Source organism: Canis aureus, chromosome 6 (genome assembly GCF_053574225.1).
Source record: "Canis aureus isolate CA01 chromosome 6, VMU_Caureus_v.1.0, whole genome shotgun sequence".
NCBI classification, from domain to species: Eukaryota; Metazoa; Chordata; class Mammalia; order Carnivora; family Canidae; genus Canis; species Canis aureus.
This window is the reverse complement of record NC_135616.1, coordinates 11,139,379-11,158,953: the sequence shown is the minus strand read 5'-3', so window position 1 is coordinate 11,158,953 and position 19,575 is coordinate 11,139,379. Positions and strand designations below refer to the sequence as shown.

The following is a 19,575-nucleotide window of genomic DNA, read 5'->3' as shown; positions in this document are numbered from 1 at the left end:
CCCTCTGTGTGTGTCTCTCATGAATAAATAAATAAAATCTAAAATAAAAAAAACATACTAAATATATTCTCTGGCAACAGAAGAACTAAATAAGAAACTATAGCAGAAAGGAATTTAGGAAATCCTCAAGTATCAGGAGACTAACAACATATTTCTAAATAACTCATTGGTGAGAAAAGAAATCACAATGGAATTAGAAGATATTATGAATTGCAAGAAATAAAAAAAAACAACATCTCAAAATATATGGGATACAGCTAGAGTAGTGTTTAGAGGAAAGTTTATAGTTTTAAGTATCTTATAAAAGAAAAACAGTCTCAAATTAATAACTTAAGCTTTTACTGTAAGAAATTAGAAAAAAGATTAAACATGAAACAAAGAGAAGGGAGATATAATAAAGACTAGAGAAGAAATCAGTGAAACAAAAAAAAAAAGAACAATAACAAATAAAATCAGTGAAACAAAGGTTGGTTCATTGAAAAGATGAAGAAAATTGACAAACTTTTCACCAGACTAACCATGAAAAAAGAGATGAGACACAAATTATCAAAGTCAAGAATGAAAGAGGAAACATCATTATTTACAAAAATTAAGAGACTCACAAATAAATATGGTAGATACATTTATACCAAGAAATTCAGTAACTTAAATGAAATGGAAAAATTTCTATAAAGACTCAAGTTACCAAAACTAGTTTGAGAAGAAATTAAAACTCTGAACAGACCAATAACAAATCAAAAAGTTGAATTAGTAATTTAAAATAATTGCACAATTAAAAGCCCAAGCCCAAATGGCTTCACTGATGAATTCCATCAAACATTTAAAGAACTAAAACCAATTGCTTTCTAATTTCTTCCAAAACAGAGAAGGGAAGACTTCCCAACTTATTCTATAAGGCCAGTATTACCTGATATCAAAGCCAAACAAAACAAAACAAAACAAAACAAAAAAAGCCAAAGACATTAATAAAAGAAAACCACAGACCAATATCCCTCATGAACATAGATGCAGAAATCCTTCACACGGTATTAGCAAACTTAATCTAGCAACATTTAAAATATAAAACTAAGTGGAGTTTATCCCAGGAATCCAAGGTTGATTTATCATTTGAAAATCAATTAGTGTAATATACCATATTAATAGAATAAAGAACAAAAATCACATTATCATTTCCATACATGATAGTATTTGACAAAATTCAGCATTTCTTCATGTTAAAAACTCAACAAAACAGGAAGAGAAGGGAACCTCCTCAATCTGATAAAGGCCATCTATGAAAAATCCATAGCTAATATCAGGTTTAATAGTAAAAAATAAATGCTCTCCTCCTGAGATTGGGAATAAGGGTATGATATTTGTTCTTGCCACTTCTACTTAACACTGTATTAGAGTTTCTGGGGCAATCAGTTTTAAAAAAAAGAAAACAAAACTGGAAGGAAAAAGTCTACCTTTAGTTGTTTGATGATATAATCTGGTATATAGAAAACCCTAAGAAATACTAGTACTAATATAATAAATTAGTTCAGCAAGGTTACAGGATACAAAATCAAAACACATATATCAATTATACTTCTATATACTAACAACAAACAATGCAAAAGTACAATTAAGACAACAACTGCATTTATAATAGTACCAAAAATATAAAATATTTAGGAATAACTGACAAAGAAGTATAAAACTTATATTTGAAAATGACAAAACATTATTATGATAATGGTGAAAAATATCTGAATAAATAATATTCCGTGTTCATGGACTAAAAGACTTGACATTGTTAAGATGGCACATTTTTCAATATTGTTCTACAGTTTCAATATGGTTCTTACCAAAATCCCAGTAGATGTTTTTCTTTGTAAAAATTGGCAAGGTGATCTTAAAATTTACACAAAAATATGAAGGAACACATAGACAAAAATTTTTTGTAAAAGAAGAACTAAGTTTGAAGACTTCTATTCACCAATTTCAAAACTTTTTCTAAGCAACAGTAATTAAATCCCAGTGACACTAGTGTAAGGACAGGCATATAAATCAATGGAACAGAATTGAGAGAAACAAACCTATTTATGATCAATTAATTATTGATAAAGGTGCTGAGGAATTAAAGGAGGAAAGAAAGTCTTTTCAACAAATGGTGTTGGAAGAATTGTACATCCATAGGTGAAAGCATGAATTTAGAACTTTACTCAATAACACACACATAATTTAATTTAAAAATGGATCAAATTTCTATATGTAAAAGCTAAAATTATAAAACTCTTAGAAGATAAGAGAAACTCTTTATGATATTAAGTTAGCCAAAGAGTTCTTAGATATAACACCAAAGAAAAATTGATGAACTGAATTTCATCAAAATTAAAAAGTTCTGGCCTTTGAAAGACACTGTCAAGCAAATGAAAAGAATGATAAAAAATACTTGCAAATACATATCTTTTTTTTTTAAAGACTTTTTTTTTTTTTACTTATTCATCATAGACATAGAGAGAAAGGCAGAGACACAGGCAGAGGGAGAAGCAGGCTCCATGCCGGGAGCCTGACGCGGGACCGATCTCAGGACTCCAGGATCATGCCCTGGGCCAAAGGCAGGCGCCAAACCGCTGAGCCACCCAGGGATCCTCTGCAAATACATATCTAATAAAGGACTTGTATATAAAATATTTAAATAACTGTTAATAATAAGCAGAAAAAATCCAACTAAAAATAAGCAAAAAATTTGAACAGGTATTTCACCTGTTCAAATAATGAGCATATAAAAGGTGGTCAATATCATTAGTCATTAAGTGCAAATTAAAATCATAATGAGACCCTACTACATATTCAGAAGAATGACTATAATACGTAAGACAGAAAATAACTAATGCGGATAAAATGGAATCCTCATACATTGCTTTGGGAGTGTAAAACAGTAAAGACACTTTGGAAAAATAGTTGAAGAGTTTCTCATAAAGTTAAATATAAGCTTAGCATACAATCCAGCTGATATTTTAGAAAGTGCAGGAGAAAGGTTAACTGAAAAATAGCCTTTCAGACTGTTACGTTAGAGTATCACTGAAATTTTCACAGGTTTGTACTTTAACTTTCTTTAACCATTTGATTTATTCAACAGATTCTAGAAAGAGATCTATTCGGATTCCACTGTCTGCAAAATACTGTGTCTGACTAAGGTGGGAGGGAGATACGAAGATAAATTATAGACTTTGCTTTCTGAGAACTTTACAATTAAATAGGGGAATAAATGCTACCAGGCCTGACATGTTGTGTAATGTCAATCAAGGAAGAAAGCACAGGACAGAAGAAAGGCAGGCAGATAAGCAGAAAGACTAGTGCAAACAACAGTTGAATTCACAGGCTTGAGAGAAAATTTCTGTTTGAGGTTATCAGGGAATCCTTTGTGGAAGAGCTGGACATTGAAAGATGGGTAGGTCATCCCAGGATGACAGCGGTAGGTGCAAAAGCATAAAATAAAAATTCCATTTTTTTGCTGACTTACATATGTGTTGCCATTAGACTTTACTGAATGGTTACAAAACAGCTGAACTCATTTTTATTATTACAACAGTTTTCCTTTAAAACTGCATCTTCAGGGCACCCGGGTAGCTCAGTGGTTGAGTCTTTGCCTTAGGCTCAGGTTGTGACCCTGGGATCCTAGGATCAGGTCCCGCATTGGGCTCCCCATGGGGAGCCTGCTTCTCCCTCGCCTATGCCTGCCTCTCTCTGTGTCTCTCATGAATAAATAAATAAAATCTTTTAAAAATAAAATAAATAGCACAGCCCGGGTGGCTCAGCAGTTTAGCGTTGCCTTTGGCCCAGGGTTTGACCCTGGAGACCCGGGATCAAGTCCCACAGCGGGCTCCCTGCATGGAGCCTGCTTCTCCCTCTGCCTGTGTCTCTGCCTCTCTCTCTCTCTCTCTCTTTTCTGTGTTTCTCATGAATAAATAAATAAAAGATTTTATAAATAAACAAACAAACAAATAAATAAATAAAACAGCATCTTTATATGTATTTACAACCTAGTACTGTTACATATAAACAAAATGCCCAGCTATGTACCAGAAGAAAGGAAAGAACAGTGATTTTAGTGAACTATGGGTCAGCTTCTAGAAAACCATCCTTTTTGTCTGTCTTTGCTCATCTAGTCAACCACTCCTGGGGCTTCTCACATCTGAAGCTCCATCTCTTTCATCTTAAGGACCCCTTGGAGGGTCAGAAACAAGCTTGAAGTTTGCAGTCCTTTTTTCATTTCTACTTTTCCATCAGCCACATTTCTTCTTCTTGCAAAACTTGAAAGACAATACTTTCTTTGGGGTTTTATGAAAAGGTTGTTTCGGATCTACTTTTGATTTAGAGCAGCTTTGTTCTATGATCCTCCTTTGATATGGGTATCATGTCATGCTCAACACTTCCACTGACCTTTCAGTTCTCTTTTCCCAATCTCAACATTTATGAAGGTTTCAGGAAAACATGAAAGTTAGTAGATAAGTAAGAGGCTCTGAGTCCTTCCTTTTTTGCTAATATACTTTGCAGAAAAAGCTTTTTATAAGATATAAACATGGATTTAGTTTGATCAACATCACTCTTGAAATTTACTGACATGTAGTGTCATAATAAATGATCATCCTTGGGTTTTTTGGTTTGTTTGTTTGTTTTTGCATTATTTGCCTTACACATATCCCTTTTCCTCCTCTCCATTTCACTCTCAGCCATAGAAATATCTCATTTTTAGTTTATTTTTTAAGATTTTTATTTTAAAAATCCTCTATCCCTGGTCCTGAACTCCATCCCAGGACCCCGGGATCACAACCTGAGCCAAAGGCAGACGTTCAACCACTGAGCCACCCAGGTGCCCCTCATTTTTAGTTTCTAAAAAATCTTTAGTTACTTAGATAGGAATATAACCACAATCTTTTCTTCCATTTATTGCTTTATTTTTCCCACAATTTAAATTTCTACCAGTAAGGAACATTTTATCTTCTTCTTAGTAACTTTCCACAGCTAACGTATAGCCATGATCCACAAGCAAATACCATGGAGGTCTGAACCACTTCTCGTCATGAATGTAGAACAGTCACGTGTTCTAGAAAAGGCAGGTGAGTAAAACACTGAGAGATTTAAATCTTTTGTGGTTCTTATGTACATATACCCTTCAGTTTTTATCCATTTCTATTTTAGAAATTAATCTAGATTATGGCCTATTTTTAAGCAGAAGTGAAATGGATTACTCCTTATTTCCTTGAAATTATATTCTGCAGGATGACTGACTGAAGACAGTATCAGGAGATGCCTTATAAACTAAATCTGTGAATTAAAAATTGTCCAGGGATTTTAAAAGTTAGTCTTATTAACTTGTTTACAAGGCAGCCCAGAAACTCACATCACACCCTACTTTGAGGATGGTCACTGTGGTGGCATGGAAGTTACCTTCCTCACTTGAGGTGCTCCTGCTTTCTTTTGCTTCATCTAGAAAAGCTGCTGTGGAAAAGGTCAAGCCTTTTGCAACAGCTCCCATGGCCTTCCAGAGTTCAGAGACCTCTGTGGGAAAGCTCAGTTACACCCCACGGCCCAGCCAGCCAGGAACAGAGCTAACATTTCACATTGGAGCCTAGGAGTTACCACTTTGCCCTTCTTCCACTATTGGCTGACCCCTTCTATTCCTACTCTATTAAAGGATATGCCTTCCTTCTCACAGGGTGTTCACCTGTCTGTGGAAGATCTGAAGGTATCTTGTATCATCTAAACTTGAATTTAACTTGCAAAAGAGCCCAGCAAATAATATTTTTGGGTAATAGAGTAAAGCATAGGTAGCAGAAAATGAACCACATGTTTCCTAGCCTTGGTGTAAGTATCTGTGAAAGGAAGGGCTGGAGTTAGATGAGCTTTTAGTCTCTTCCTGCTTTGCCATTTCACAGTACCACATATCTACAAACTGCTGATCACATGAAGCTGGTATTATTCAAGAGTGATACTCCTAGCTCTCTCTGTGCAAACAAACTACAGGTTTATAGCAGTGAGAGGAGGGACAGGAGATGGACACATGGTGAGAGTTACTCTCTCTCTCCTTGGACTTAGGGTATGTCTTTGGGATTTAGAACATAATTGCCTTTTAAATAAGCAGTTGGTAATAAACTTGCCTATTTCTGCAGGATGAAAATAAGTAACTGGCTTTTCTGCTTTCATTAGATTTTCTTCTCACCTTCTCTGATTATATGGGAAATAATTTTACTCATCATTTTCTGGATACTTAAATTCTCAAAGACAAATCCCAGAGCTGTATTGATTTTTGCAACCCAGAAACTGTGGTGCTTTTTCCTTATATATAATAATTTAACTTTTATTTAGAGAAGAGGGTATAAGACTATTTCTAGGGGAGAAAAGATAAGAATACACAACCTGGATATATCAGTAGTTTTCTAAGCAAACTTCATTTCCTATAACAGTCTATGGTTCAATAGTTTTTTTGTAATTCAGATTCAGCTACTTGAAATCTACAAGTGGACTCAAATCCCCATACAACCATGTTTATTTCAGGTGTTTTTCTTATTAAGTACCATGAAAAGCACTAACAGTGGGACAAGCTACTTTGTTAGATCTTGGGGAATGGAGAATAAGCACATGGTTTTACAACCATCACATTACCAAAAGAGAATCTCAGAAAATAAACCATATACAGAAAATCTGCATGGATCTTTTCACAGCCTCAAAACTATGGGCTGTGGAAGCTGAAAAGCCCTACGAAAAAATCTGGTAGAATTAAGAATTAGTAGTAATTAACAGATCCAGAAATATGCTCACCATATCCTTTCTGCCTGCCCATCTGCTCCTGCCTGGACTATAGCATTAGCTTCCTACCTGGGTAACCTGCTTCTGCTTGTGCACCAGTCTGTTCTCCACACAGCAGCCCCAGTGATCCTATTACAACTTACATCAGCTCATGTCATTTCTCTGCTCAAAACTTTGTCACAACTTCCTCTCTGGAACTCAGAATAAAAAATTCTTACAATGGCCTACAAGCCCCTATATGGTTAGCCTTGCCCTATCATTACTTTTCTGGTATCTTCACCTATTCTTTCCCTCACTCCTCCATTCCCTCAGTGGCTTTGATGCTGTTCCTTGCTAAAAGGCCTTGCAGTGGCTATTCCTGATGCCCTGGTGCACTATTCCCCCAGATAACTCCCTCTGTTACTTCATGTCTCAGCTCAGATAACACCTTCTTAAAGAGGCCTGACTACCCTATTTAAAATTCCAACTTGCTCTCCTGCTCCACATACCTGATCCCTCTTAGCCTACTCTATTTTTTTATTGCTTCCATAACATCTATTACATTCCAGCATGACATAAAATTGAATCTTTTTTACTATATTGTCTATGGCCTGTCTCTCTATGCTAGAATATGTATTCTATGAAGGCAGGAAATCTTTGTCAGTTTTGTTCAGTGATTTATCCCAAGCACCTAGAGTAGTGCTTAGCACACAGGAAGCACCCCGTAAATATTTATTGAATGAATGAACAATATCTAAATCTCAATGACTGTTCTCCATACCTTATGTCATTCTTTATTTTTCTTTAAAATTTATTTATTAAATAAATAAATTTTTATTTATTTATTCATGAGAGACACAGAGAAAGAGGCAGAGACATAGGCAGAAAGAGGCGCAGGTTCCCTGCAGGGAGCCTGATATGACTCGATCCCAGGATCCCAGGATCAAGACCTGAGCCAAAGGCAGACACTTAACCACTGAGCCACTCATGCATCCCATTATGTCATTATTTCTTTTAGACTTCGAAACATGAGGGATGAACATTTTCCCCATTTCACAGATGAAGAAACTGAAAGGTGAACTAGTTTCTGAAGTCACAACCTAACTGTAGGAAGCACAGGGCTCTTTGACCCCAAAGACTATCCACTTTGCATTGTAACATCTGGAAATGAGTATGTAGAAAATGGATACTAGTCTGATACCAGCAGTTGAGGTTAAGACACAAAAATGTCCACAAGGTAGTAGATTTCTTTGGTAACATCTTTTGAAACCACACCAGCATGGGAAATGGAGCAAGTTTTCAGGTCCCCCTCAGTCCCTGCTGTAATCAGACCTGCCAATAAAAGACAAGGGTTTCTGTGTTTAGTGGTCTTTATTTTTAGCACTGGTATCTCGTGTCTGAATTGGAATTGTTTTGAGCATTAGTGTGCTCTTTGCAAACTATAATAGTTTGAAAAGAGGTTATCATCCGGGTAACAACCGAGGGGAGTTGATCAATGTGACATGAGTGTAGGAAAGGGCACAATTTAATGGTAGGCAAAGTGCCTCGGGCAAGTCACTCATACCTCAGATTTCTCATCTCCACACTGGTGACTTCTACAGTCCCTTGTGAGTCACTGTGTCTAAGTGACAAGTTAAACGTCTGTGACGTTCTAGGTTTGGCATTCATGAATGCTCCTAGGATCAATTGTTCCCTACTCTGACTTCTAGTCATTTTGGTGCTCAATGGCTTTTCCAGAAGGAGGGCAAATAAAATGAAATATAATGAAAAACTATATATTGATGCTTTAAGAAAAATCTGGTGGCCATGAGGTCAAGGGGAGTTGGCCAATTATAACTGTCACTGGTTACCCACGAAAAGGATGGGGGCTTGGGGGTTCAAATCATTTTACCACTTCTTAGTGCAAGGGAGAAAAGTTATTCAATCAATTTGCTCTCCAATTTTCTCATTTTTAAAATGGAGTTAATTTCTACTTCTCAGGGTTATTGTAAAGATACAGTGGTATAGAGGATACTGTGCTGACCTGCATCATATGTGTTGAATTTCAATCTGTTTAGAATCAAGCAATTAAATATCTACCATTACCATAGAGGGTTGAGGGACAACTCTAAATCCTTCCATAATCCAAGAACTATGCTGTGATGTCTCTCTGCTTTTTTGAAAGTTATTCATTCCTCTAACAAAATATTTCATTTATTACTTCCATCTTACTGTATGACCCAGTTTACTCAAAAGAAAGGAAGGAACTATGACTCCCATAATATCACACTCCTGTAAACATCTGCCTTATTTCATCCTAATTTTATATGATATTGGCATTAAGAAGGGGATCCTCGGGCCATATACTGGGTTGTCTGATGTTTAGCACAGTGGTTCTGATGTTTGTTGAGTCACAGGGTTCTCTGAGAATCTGGTGAAAGCTATAGTCTTTCTCAGCAAAAATTCTCAGCCAGGCCTAATTTTGTACATAATTTCAGATCACCTAAAACTCTCCATTCACAGATAGAGGTTAAGAATCCTTGCCTACTGGTAGTTATGAGTACCATTTCTTTTTTAATCTCTGATAGTATCTGTGGATTACTAGCATAAAACAATAATCTTGTGCCATTTTGTCTTCCTGAATTACTTTAATTTAGGGTTTTTTTTTCACTGTGACTAAGAATAAAAGCATTTATAATAAGCCTTCCAGGATTTATTTTATAACCCTTGGCTCAGAATTCAATTGGTAACTGATCTGTGCTTATAACCACATTGGCCTGAACGGGTCATTGTTCCTCAGACTTACTGAGGTCAGCCAAGTCCTAAGCACATATAAATCTCCATAGTTTCCACTTTACCACTGGACATCTAACTACAAAGCAGAGGCTAAAAATAGGTCAAGCCCAGTGTTTACATACATTCCACAGAATTGCATTTCTAAACATAGGAGTTTTAATCAACAGTTTTCACAGTCCAAGAGAGTTATTTTATTTAGCAGGGAAAAGTTATTCCATTTTGAGAGAGTAAAACTACAACCTAAAGGAATTATGAAAATTTTGAAATGTTCAAAGAACATTAGCTGCACCTGTTAGCTCTAGGTCTAAAAAAAGAAAAGCTAAAATAACCTCAGGATTAGGTCAGCTTTCTTTTCCTTTACATTTACAATTTACATTTACGTTCTTTTCCTTTCCTTCACAAAGGAAAAAATATTGGTGTTTTCTTCCCTCTCTTATTTCTAGGTCAATACTTCTAGGTCAACATGTTTCTACCAAGAAGTTTGAGTTGTTCCAACCTTAAGCCATTAATGAATAGCTACCTACACACATACATAAATGCAGACACCAAAGGAAAGAATATGATGTTGAGTATAGAAAAATGATTACAAAAAAAAAGAAAGAAAAATTATTACAGTTCCATTCCCTATAGAAACTTTACTATGTGAAGCTTTTTAAAGCTGAAATGGCTAAGTCTTCCAAAGATAACACAGAGCAAATGTTTTCTGAATAAAATATAAAAATGCTCAAAGGTTTAATTACTAATGTTTAATAAAATCTGGCTATTATACATGTGGTTAAAAGGAGATTTTGTTTAACCTTAAAATAATTTAACATAAAATTTAGCAATAGATGAAGAAGTAAAGATCTCTTTAAAATACAAATTCATAAAACTCTATAGATCCTATGGCCTTGGAGAAATGAAATACGTACATAAGCAGTTACATTAACAACATCTTCTATAGACTCAGCACAGACAGTCCACGAAAATGGATATTTAAAATGTAATCCTCCTCTATTAAAAGACAGCTGCTTTCCCAAATGAGACTCTTAATGTTCTACGGAACAAAATGATGCTGTCACACACACATGGTGTTAATTCCTCCCAAATTTTCCTTTGGAAGACAGTTCATTTAAAGCAAGTGCTAAAAGAAATGAATTCACCTTAGCAACAATATTTCCATATTTACAGCCAACACAAAGTCCTTCTGAACATCCCATGAAAATGAGATTGCAAAATGATCCTGTTCCCTTTTAAATGGAATTTCATAACATTGCCATTACACATTCCAGGTAAACCCAAGCAGACTCTGGCTCTGTTACTGAACAGAGCAGACGCTCCCAGGAGGTCCCTGTCGGTGCCCAAGAAATAACAGTCATAGATCAGGTGCTGCTTAAACCCAAAAGGGATTCAGGAATTTCTGCCTTCAGAAACTATCCTCACTTCTATTCATACAAACCACTATACTATTTCCTCAATAACTTCTTTAACTCCCAGAAATAAGCACTTTTCTAGTTGTCCTAACAGATATTTTGTGGACTTAAATTCTGTAAGACTTAAAATTATATTGTGTTTATAACTGGAAAAAAATGCAATCTATGCCAGATGCTTTGGAGAGGCAGACTGGAGGCAGCAAGTGGTTATTTATCACATATCCCAGAAATGTTTACATTTTCAAGTTCAGTAATTCCTTCTGTGGACTATAAATAGATTTTTAATAAAATCACATGAATCTCACAAAGTGTTTTTTAATCCCCATGAAACATTTCACTCTGGATATCAAGAAAATAAAAACTGGCTTGGGCTGAGACAGTAAGCATATGCCCAGCATTCATCGGGCTGGAACAACAGACAGAAGCCAACTGCAAAGTTCACAGGAATCATGTCTCCCAGGGACACTGCTGCTAAAAAGGGTTGTGCTAACCTCCATCTTTGAATGACTACAGACTCTCTGAGAAATGTTCTTTTCTAATATCAAAGATTATCAGTCAGTTTGCTATTTGAAAACTTTATCAGTAGGAATGAGACACTGTACTCTTGCTTGGATGACCCCAGTTGCTGTTGACACAGAGAAGCAACTTCAGTTCCCAACCCAGGTGCTGAGCTCCACATAAAGGGATTTTGGATACAACCATCCTCATTCATCTCAACTTCACTGCTTCCAGTAGAAACTGGCCCCTGGGTTTGCTTTGCAGACCAGACCTGCATGTAAACTCCACTCATCCTAGAATCCTATAGTAACTCTCTTTTCCTTTGCTGTGTGGTCTCTCTCATTGCAATAGATTGATAAATCTACTTTTATCAGAATATAGGATTGTTCCTGATAATCTTAGGCTGACTGAGATAGGAGTCTGGTTTTATAAAATGCTCTAGCTAAAGAAAATATGTGCTGCCTGCCTGAACAATACTCAGAATTCTAATATTGGCTCTCAGATATCAAAAAAGTAGAACACATCTCTGCTGTAGTTTGGGTGCCTGTGACCTGTGAATTTTAAATTCTATACTGGCTTCTCAACTAAGTAGAAACATTTTGAGGGCCAGGAAACCTACTGTGAGCATTGATATTTTCTGGCTCTGCTGCTACTGAATGTTGAAATCAATCTGTGGCAAAATTTCTCAGCTTCTAGCAATATCACAGTTGGCAATGCAGGCGAGACACACCAGTGTGATTATGAAGCTCTTTGTGAAACTCAAAAGGTAAAGGGAAACAGGTAGACAAAATCCCAGGTCTCTCCAAAATATGGCCTCGCTCAACACCAGATTTTTTTTTCAAATATTTTATTTATTTATTTATTTATTTATTTATTTATTTATTTATTTATTTGAAAGGGTGTGGGGAGCGGGGGGGGGGGGCGGTACGGAGAAAGAGGGACAAGCAGACTCCCAGCTGAGCACCAAGCCCTATGCAGGGCTTGATCTCAGGACCCTGAGATCATGACCTGAGCTGAAAACCAAGAATCAGACCCAGCCACCCAGGCGCCCCGCTCCACACTTGATATAAATGTAGGGCTGTGAGACTAAAAAGAAAGGAAAACGTGATATAGGAGGGTTATTCAGAGAAAGTGCCTTTGTGCTAAGGTTGGAAGACTGTTTTTGACATACCCGTGGGAGTAGCCATAATCATAGGCTGAGGCTGTCTTCCGACTGGCAGCAAATGCATGGGTGGACGCAGTGGCCCGGGAGGCCTGCTGCTGGTAGGAGGCAGCAGACGCCAGGCTGAAGGCCTCGGATTCCTGGCGGTGCGCAGCTGAGGAGCGGCTGCTGTAGGCCGTGGAGCCATGGGTGTAGATGGCAGAACTTTTCTTCTCCTGCTGGTATTGGCTCATGGTGGTGCGAAGGTCCCTGTTGCGGTAGCTGCTGTCATAGTGCTGGTGGAGCTTCTGATAAAAGGGCAGAGACATCTTGTGCCCTGGAGGGAACCAGGTAACCTATAAGACAGCAGCAACTTTTGAGCGAACCATTAAGAACAAGGTATCTAAATCCATATGTAAAAATAAATACTCTTATTTTTTCCAAGAAGCAAATAGAAAAGGATGTAAAGGTTAGCTTAATTTGTTACTCAAATTTTCTGCCATTGGGTCGCCTTCTTGTGTGGCTTCTTTTATTTTTTGTTTTATTCTATTTTTTTTTAATTTTTATTTATTTATGATAGTCACAGAGAGAGAGAGAGAGACAGAGACACAGGCAGAGGGAGAAGCAGGCTCCATGCACCGGGAGCCTGACCTGGGATTCGATCCCGGGTCTCCAGGATCGTGCCCTGGGCCAAAGGCAGGCGCCAAACCGCTGCGCCACCCAGGGATCCCTATTTTTTGTTTTAATATCTAGGAGGTCTTTACAAAATTTCCCTACCCTAGCTATTGTGCTTTTAACTCAGACCTTTCATAAAATGTATTTCTAATTTTCTGGCATTTCATTCTAATAGGTAGGGGCTTCATCTGAGAGGATATGTAATGATGGTGAGTCTGTGTACAGTCAATGTGGTTTTCATTCAACAAATCATTACTGAGCACCTACTGTGAGGTACTGCTGCAGCACAAGAAATACAGAGATGAACAAAAAAAAAAAATCCCTAATCTGATAACCTTAGATAGAACCTTATGTTCTATTGCAGGAGATAGCAAATAGAAAAAATAAATAAAATGTAAGGTATAACAGAATGTACTAAATGCTACAGAGAAAAATGAAGCAGGAGAGGGAATTGGGATGTGATTTTAAACAGTTTCATCGGGGATGGCTTCGGAGCCTGAAAGTGACATATAGCATGAGAATACCTCATGCTCACATCCAGAGTGTACCAAATGGAAGAGCATTGCAAAGACACTAGATGTGCCCATTCCTATTATACTCTAGGCAGTGAAACTGCAAGAAGTGGGGTGCAGGGAGCTGTACAGGAGATGATGTCAGGGTGGGGGGATAGACAGTGTAGAGTCCAACAAGTGACTATAGGGACTTTGTTTTTCATTCTGAAAGGGCTAAAAAACCATCAGAAGATTCTGAGCTGAGACTCACTCTTGAGTGAGTGATGCTGAGATACGTGCTAGACATCCAAGTGGAGATGTTAAGTTGTATTCCTAACTTTGGAGTAGAGGGTAAAGGTCCAGGAAAGACACCTACATTTGGCAGTCACCAACATATAGATGGTATATAAAGCCAAAACATAGATGAAAATGACTCAAAATGGAAGAAGAAGTCCTAGGACTGAAACTTGGAGTTTGTTTATATTGCTGACCCTTGAATGATGCTGGGACTAGGGGTTCCAACTCCACCTCCACCCGTGCAGTCAAAAATCTTCATATAACCTTTGACTTCCCCCCAGACTCAACTACTAATAGAAAAGTGTTGGATCCCTGGGTGGCGCAGAGGTTTGGCGCCTGCCTTTGGCCCAGGGCGCGGTCCTGGAGACCCGGGATCGAATCCCACATCGGGCTCCCGGTGCATGGAGCCTGCTTCTCCCTCTGCCTGTGTCTCTGCCTCTCTCTCTCTCACTGTGTGCCTATCATAAATAAATAAAAAAAAAAATTAAAAAAAAAAAGTGTTGACTAGAAGCCTCACTAATAATGTAAACAGTGGATTAATACATATTATGCATGTAAGCCAAAAGAAAAGAAAATATTAAGAAATCAAAAAGAAAGTGTACTATACTTATCTATGCTGATTATAGATAACTATATACTTGTCTATATTATCTATAGTAACTACTACAGGTAACTATAGTTAACTATATTTATCTATACTAACTATAGATAACTATATAATTGTATATACTATCTATGCTAACTATAGTTAACTAACTATACTTCCCTCTATTAACTATAGATAACTATATAATTGTCTATACTATCTATACTAATTATACTGTATTATTTTTAACCAAAAATATTTGTCAGGGGGCCCATGCAGTTCAAACCCATGTTGTTCAAGGGGCAACTGTATTATCCTATAATGAGCTCTCCCAAATTTCACAAACACTTCCAAAAGGTACAGGGTCAAACCAGGCAAATTATTTGCTCCCTTAAAGAATATGAAGCCTTCTAATTTTCTTACACAAAGAAGTAAGAAAGTCAGTCACAGTGTAGCAGTTTGTATTATGAACTTTTACCAGTTCAACTGATGATCAAAGATAAGTTTGCTTAGCATAGGGAGGGGCAGCTTCACACTGTATGAGCTTCTTGAATAATGTGTCCCCTGACAGGAGTCTATTAGCCACATTGCTAACGGACCTGGATGAAGTAATAGTTTTATGGAAGCCCCTCTCCCAATTCTTAATGTGTTTATGCATGCTCTGAAATGTTATTTCTAAATTTTAAAGTCAATCTGGTTATGAGGTAATCCATTTTTTCCCCAATCTCTTTTTTGATTATTTTAAGTGAGGAAAGAATCCTTTTACACTTGCCATGTTTTTCTGTCAAGTTTAAAACCACTTTTTATTTAAACTCTTTTAAAAGTCAGTATGTATTCCCAAGAAGAAAATCCAGCAAACTGCACTTCAGAAATATTTATCTTGGGGCTCATGGAAGGTATCAGTCTACATGGCATTTCCCAAGAGGAAAAAAATAGCTACTAGCAAGCAACTTTGTGTCAACCCTTAAATAGATTGCTATCTTCTGTTCTAAAACATACAGAATAATTACCATATGTAATGAATAATTATTAGATAAATTTTGATGAAACAAAAGGATTAGAATATATTACTTGGAAATATGTTAAATAGTTATAAAGATAATAGATGTTTCTTTAGTGACACATACTACATTGTAACACGACAAATATTATTTAAATGATCTCCAAATAAGTGATGAATGACCTTCCTATGTATTGTATTATAAGCTAAGTTCATCTATGCTAACGTGACTTGAAATGCTGTCATTTTTCACAAAATAAATCTTGAAATATCTTGCCCCAATTTACTTTCCACTCTCTTTCTAGTTTCCCCCAAATATATTTCTTTTTAATAGTACTTAATATTGCAGACACATTCGTAATGTATTACAAGTAAACAGAGTCTGGCTTTAAGTCATCAGAGCTGGTTGTCACTGCTCTGACCTCCAGAATGAAGGTACAACTACCTCCTCTTAATCAAGTAAGTGAGGATTATCCCCAACACATGACACCTAGAGTATGTTGGGAAGAAAGGTGGCTTGGTTGTCTTCTGTTCCTTTAAGGCCTGGATTTTCTTTCTAAATATAATTTGGGAATTTTGGAAGAAATATTAATTCCATAATTGTAATCCTGATATGATACTTGAGCATAGGCATGAAGGCCAAAAGCTGATTAAAATCATTCACAGAAGTGTTAACTCTAGGATCATTCTGTGGAGATCTATGTTGCCAATGAGCTATTATTTAGCCATTTTCAGGTTAAATATATCATAATGTACTCTTACATTTATCCACATGGCATTGTCAGAACAAAATCACTGAATTAGAAACTAGGGACTTCAGACTTAATTTACCTCCTTTTGGTCTAATTTATAATCAGGGAACATTGTATTTAACATTTAATTTAATAGCAAACACATTATTTCCTGCCACCTCATCCATCCCAGATTTCAACCAAACCACTGAACTGTAACTTAGAAAAAACTTGGACTCACACTTACAGTTCCATCTGAGACAGATACTATCTCCTTATAGTTCCAGGAAAAGTAGCTTAACTTAAAAAGAACAGTGTGGATGTGAGAGGAGAGCTGTGCCAGCAAAAACTGGCACCCCGCTGTTTTTGTCTTCCTTCCCAGGGGCTCCACTGCCCTATTTCTCTGCAATTCTGACCTCTCTTTGAGAAAACCACTGAACTCACAAGATAGAAAGAAACCACGCACACACAATGCTGTTAAGCATGTAAAATATCAAGTGCATTCTTCTGCCTCAATGTCACACTTACCAGTTTTCAAAGGAGTGATGGTGGGAATGCTTCAATGTGGCCGTGGAGCTGGATGAAAGAATGAAAAACTCACGTAGGTTAAATCCCCAAAACAGTGAAGAGGCAGGGCTAAGACAGGACCCTGGGGACCAGTTCAAAAATAATGCATGTGGTCAGGCAGCAGAATGTCAGAGCCACATAGCCAGCCTTTTATGGCCAAGAAGGCAGACAAATATAGCAGCAAATGGGGAGGGTAGTCCCAAACGAGAGGAAGAAAGAGGCACTGACAGGTAGCCGCCTTGGTAATGTAATTACATTAATGCCTGTCAATGGATCTGTCCTGATTAACCCAATGCAGGATTTTTATTTGGCTATAGGAGCTATTTTCAATCTCTTTATCATTGAAAATTTAAAAGTGTAATAGAAAAAGTAGTTTGTGTTGAGAACTAAAAATAGATGTAGTAATCTGATTCCCAAAATGGACTTCATGGAATTTTAATGCCAAGATATGATTCTGGGTATGCTATTTGTAACACATGTACAGTACATTTAAAAGACACAAGGTGAAAAAAGAACGAGGCTCACTACAGGCAAAACTGTTTAAAATGGGTTACATGTGGTGGTAATTTGGGTCTGACAATACACAGTCACTGTTTCTCTCACGTCAGGAAAGTTTTCAAAGTCACAGCTTCAAGCTTGAGTATTTGAATCCTTTTTTTCATTAAGTAAAGCTTTTGAGAAGCAACAAGTTTTATCTTTCCTAAAGTCAGGGTAGGGTCAATCTATCTAACAAGAGATTCTCTGTTTTGTAGAGTATGTAACAAATTAGCATGTGGTATAATCTGTGGTCAGAGCCCACATTTTGGAGTCAGACCAGAGCTATATTCCTGGCTATCCATCGTACTTAATAGCCAAGCAATTTATTTCTCCTTCCTAAGCTTCATTTTCCTTCCCTACAAAATAATATCCAAAGTATGGGAATGCTGCAGAAATTAAATGCAATAATGCACTTAACCCAGTGATTGCCTCATAATACTCAGTGGACATCAACTATTATTACTGCTAGAAATAATTTGAAAGCTCTTTGTTCAGATGATACATATTGAGTGGTTTGTGTTCTGACATCATATTATAGTGATATTACATCAACTGAATGCAGATCACTTGTAACTACCAGAATATTGAACAGACCCAGTATCACAGTTTAATTTATAATTACTTTCTTGGTGATAACTACAGTAACACTGAGACACTGTGATGGGCACTTTATACACACGACCTCATTTAATTTTATTCTCATGGTGCCCTGCAGCTAGGTATGATTAGCTTCATTATACAGCCAAGGAAATCAAGGCCTCGAAAGGCAGTCATTTGCCAAAGATCACATAGCTAGTAAACAACAAAGGCAATTCCTTCAATCCATATTTGGATTCCAAACCCCATGCACTTTTTGTCATGCATTGATGGATCCTCTACTGACACTTCGTTTATAAGAAAGTAGATATTTTGAAATGGCCTTCAAGGGACACCTGGGTGGCTCAGCAGTTGAGCATCTGCCTTCAGCTCAGGGTGTGATCCCGGGATAAGGGATCGAGTCCCTCATCGGGCTCCCTGAGAGGAGCCTACTTCTCCTTCTGCTTATGTCTCTCTGTCTCTCTCTCTCTGTCTCTCATGAATCAATCTTTAAAAAAAATGAAATGGCCTTCAAACACATTGTGAGTCTCCATTCACAACCGACATCAGCTTCTGGACTATCCAAAGTGTGTAAAAGAATGTGTTCCACTTAGCCTCAATGCTATTTCCTGATAAAACTCAACTTGGCATTTCTTCATCTATACATACCTCCAATGCATGTGCACATGGACGTTTTGGCTATTTGGAATCCATATGAGAGTTTTCAAAGCTTCATGCTCCTTAAGCATCCATTTTTTCTCTAAACACTCAATATAGAATGGTAAGTGGTTCTGAGTTTTATCTACCAGGCATGAGAATGGTTCCCAGTGAGCTGTTTCTGTAGAGAACAGGATTAAGTTGTTTCAAATCTCGAAGCAGGAGAGAAGAAATATAGATAAAAATAACAGATATAAATAATCATAATACTAATATTTATGACCATTTGCTATATCTCATGCATTAATACTAACTGCTTTACAGTATCTTATTTGAACACTGCATATACATAAAAACATTTTATGGATTATGAAGTTGAGATTTAGAGTGGCTGGTATTCTTAATATCACACAGCTGTGTGTGACAGAGGATTTAAATGTGACAGAGGATTTAAACTCAGTTCTATTCTACTCAGAACACAGTCTCCTGTATATCATACTACCCTGCCTTTCAATAATTTTATTGCGTGTGTGTGTGGGGGTGTGTAGATAGACAGAGCCATGTGCCGATAATGTCCATTAGAAGGAAGAACTGTTACTAAAGAATTTTAATTTTATTTCCAGTGTAACATTTATTAGATCAATCAAATATTTACTGGGCTTTAATCCATGTTAAGATTACAAAATTAGAGAAGTCCACGCACACTCATGGAAATCTAAACTATTATCATTTACACACTGACATTCAGGATCCCAGTGGAAGTTTATTTCAAACAGATATACAATAAGATTTAGCAAAACAGCAAGTGATAGACCCAGCTTAGTATACTAAGTGATCTTTCTGCTATAGAATCATCTGGATTCAGCCTTTTCTAAC

The 19,575-nt window shown here is 36.9% G+C and overlaps 1 protein-coding gene across 4 annotated transcripts in view; it reads right to left on the bottom strand.

The window, feature by feature from the left end:
• The window catches only part of MYOM1 (myomesin 1), a 136,687-nt gene extending 117,846 nt beyond the window's left edge, over positions 1-18,841 (bottom strand). For 2 of the 4 annotated variants that reach the window (XM_077900165.1, XM_077900168.1), the window contains exons 1-2: positions 16,891-17,067; positions 12,613-12,938 (exon numbers count right to left, since the gene is read on the bottom strand). In XM_077900165.1, the coding sequence (XP_077756291.1) occupies positions 12,613-12,911 (299 nt within the window). In that variant the 5' untranslated portion in view covers positions 12,912-12,938; positions 16,891-17,067. Of the gene's footprint in view, positions 1-12,612; positions 12,939-16,890; positions 17,069-18,711 lie in introns of those variants that run through there. The other 2 variants (XM_077900166.1, XM_077900167.1) reach the window with 2 other exon arrangements.
• Positions 18,842-19,575: the final 734 nt, after the last annotated feature.